Below are 1,877 nucleotides of genomic sequence, written 5' to 3' on the forward strand. Positions count from 1 at the left end.
GTTCATTCGATGGATGAGGTGCCCGCTCCAATTTATCGTGATGGGATGCCCGGTATTTTATTTCCGGATCAGGTTATTTCCTCCCTCTCTGCTCCTTTTAAATTTGCATTGGTAGGGCGCATATCTGGGAACCGGGGTTTGACCCCGAATAAGGATATTTTATCTGCTCTTTCTTGCACTAGTTTGCTGGGATCCCACACTGTTAGATTTCTTCCTCGTGGGTATATGGTTCTTAATCTTTCTTGTGAGGAGGATTATTTGAAGTTTTGGGAGAGGCCTGAGATTTCCATTAGGACTTTGGTGATACAGTTTTCTAAATGGACCCCGAAGTTCAAGTATGAGGAGGATTCATCTATCGCCCCGGTTTGGGTTAGGTTTCCTGATTTACCTCTTCACCTTTATGATAAGAAAAGTTTGTATCCGATCGCCAAGATTTTAGGTAACCCCGTTAAGGTTGATGAGATTACTGCTGACGGTTCCAGAGGCTCTTTTGCTAGGGTCTGTATTGAGATGGATGTACTTCAGCCTCGTCAGGAGAAGATTTGGGTAGGCTGGGGAGATCATTGTCAGGTTGTTGAGGTCATTTATGAGAGGGTTCCTCATTTCTGCTCTAATTGTAAGATGCTGGGTCATTCGCTTGATTTTCGTACTAGGAATGGTCAGCCTTTTCGGGCGACACGCCGTGGGCCTCAGCGTCAGGATGCTTATGTACCTCAGTCATCTAATCAGCAGCCCCAGGGTCCACGCTCTCATGGTAAGGTGGTTGTTTCTGACTCCCCACTTCAGGCTCATAACGAGCCGCATCAGGGTGTAACTTCTGATCCACCACCGTCTAGTGATACTGATTTTACTGGGCTTGTTTCTAAACGTCCCCGGCGCCGACCTGTTTTGAGGAAAGATCTGGCTCGTCCGATTTCGACGAAGAATTATTATGAGATATTGCAGGATCTTCTTTCTGAATCTAGTCTTGGTGATTCTTCGGGTGGTGCGAAACCCCGCCCTCAACGGTTTAAGACTCTTCTTGGTAAGCTTGAAGCGGAACAGAATGCTGCGGTGAGTTTTCTGTCTGACGATGATTTGGATCCGGCTATCTCGTCGCTGGCCACGGATATGGTTGATGTGGCGTCTACGTCTGTTGCAGTTGTTTCTGCACATGTGGTTGTTCCGGCTCCAGTGGTTGAGCTTGCTCCTTCTATTCAGGAATTTGTGGGTGATCCTCCAGTTTCTATTGCTTTGTCTGTGGGTACCCCTGCTTCTAAACCATTGCCTTCATTGGCGTTTGATTTGGGTAGTGATGGCGGTGTGACCGGTGTCGTGGCTTCTTCTCCGACTGAGTGTTTATCTTTACCTCTCCCTGGACGTACGCGCTCTCAGCAGCGACGGTATTACCGTAATAAGGCGCTTCAGTCGAGTTTGCCCTACGGGCGTCCTCCTGAATCCGGTTGATATTGCTTGGCTTGAGGTGGTGGGCGTTCACTACAGAGTTCTCCTTGCCCATCCTTTTGTTTTATTTCTCTTGATGTATTCCGGGGCACCCACTGGTTTGTTGGCTTCTTGTTATGTTGTATTTGGATTGCCCTGTTGTAGTATGTCGTTTTTATGTTTTGATGTGATGCTGGCATAGCCTTCACGGAGGTCTTGGTCTAGTCCCCCTCCGTTAGGTTTTATTTGTGATTAAATAAAATTTTATTCTGAAAAAAAAACCCTAAACCCTAAACCCAAAACCCTAAACCCTAAATTGACCCTAACGAAGAACGTGGCACATAACGTGGCGGAGGCAAAAACGACGGAGGAGATGATGTCCATTTTGTCGGACATGTACGAAAAGCCATCGACAAATAATAAAGTACATCTCATGAAGAAGTTATTTAACTTGA

General features: G+C 46.5%; 1 protein-coding gene across 1 annotated transcript; it reads left to right on the forward strand.

The window, feature by feature from the left end:
- The first annotated feature begins 231 nt into the window (after nucleotides 1-231).
- LOC140965719 (uncharacterized) lies at nucleotides 232-1,688 on the forward strand. Its single transcript, XM_073425869.1, has 2 exons — nucleotides 232-369; nucleotides 483-1,688. Exons 1-2 carry the CDS (start codon nucleotides 338-340, stop codon nucleotides 1,444-1,446), a joined length of 996 nt encoding a protein of 331 aa, XP_073281970.1. The 5' UTR covers nucleotides 232-337; the 3' UTR covers nucleotides 1,447-1,688.
- Nucleotides 1,689-1,877: the final 189 nt, after the last annotated feature.

The sequence above is a fragment of the Primulina huaijiensis genome, unplaced genomic scaffold (genome assembly GCF_012295235.1).
Source record: "Primulina huaijiensis isolate GDHJ02 unplaced genomic scaffold, ASM1229523v2 scaffold13109, whole genome shotgun sequence".
Lineage (NCBI taxonomy): Eukaryota > Viridiplantae > Streptophyta > Magnoliopsida > Lamiales > Gesneriaceae > Primulina > Primulina huaijiensis.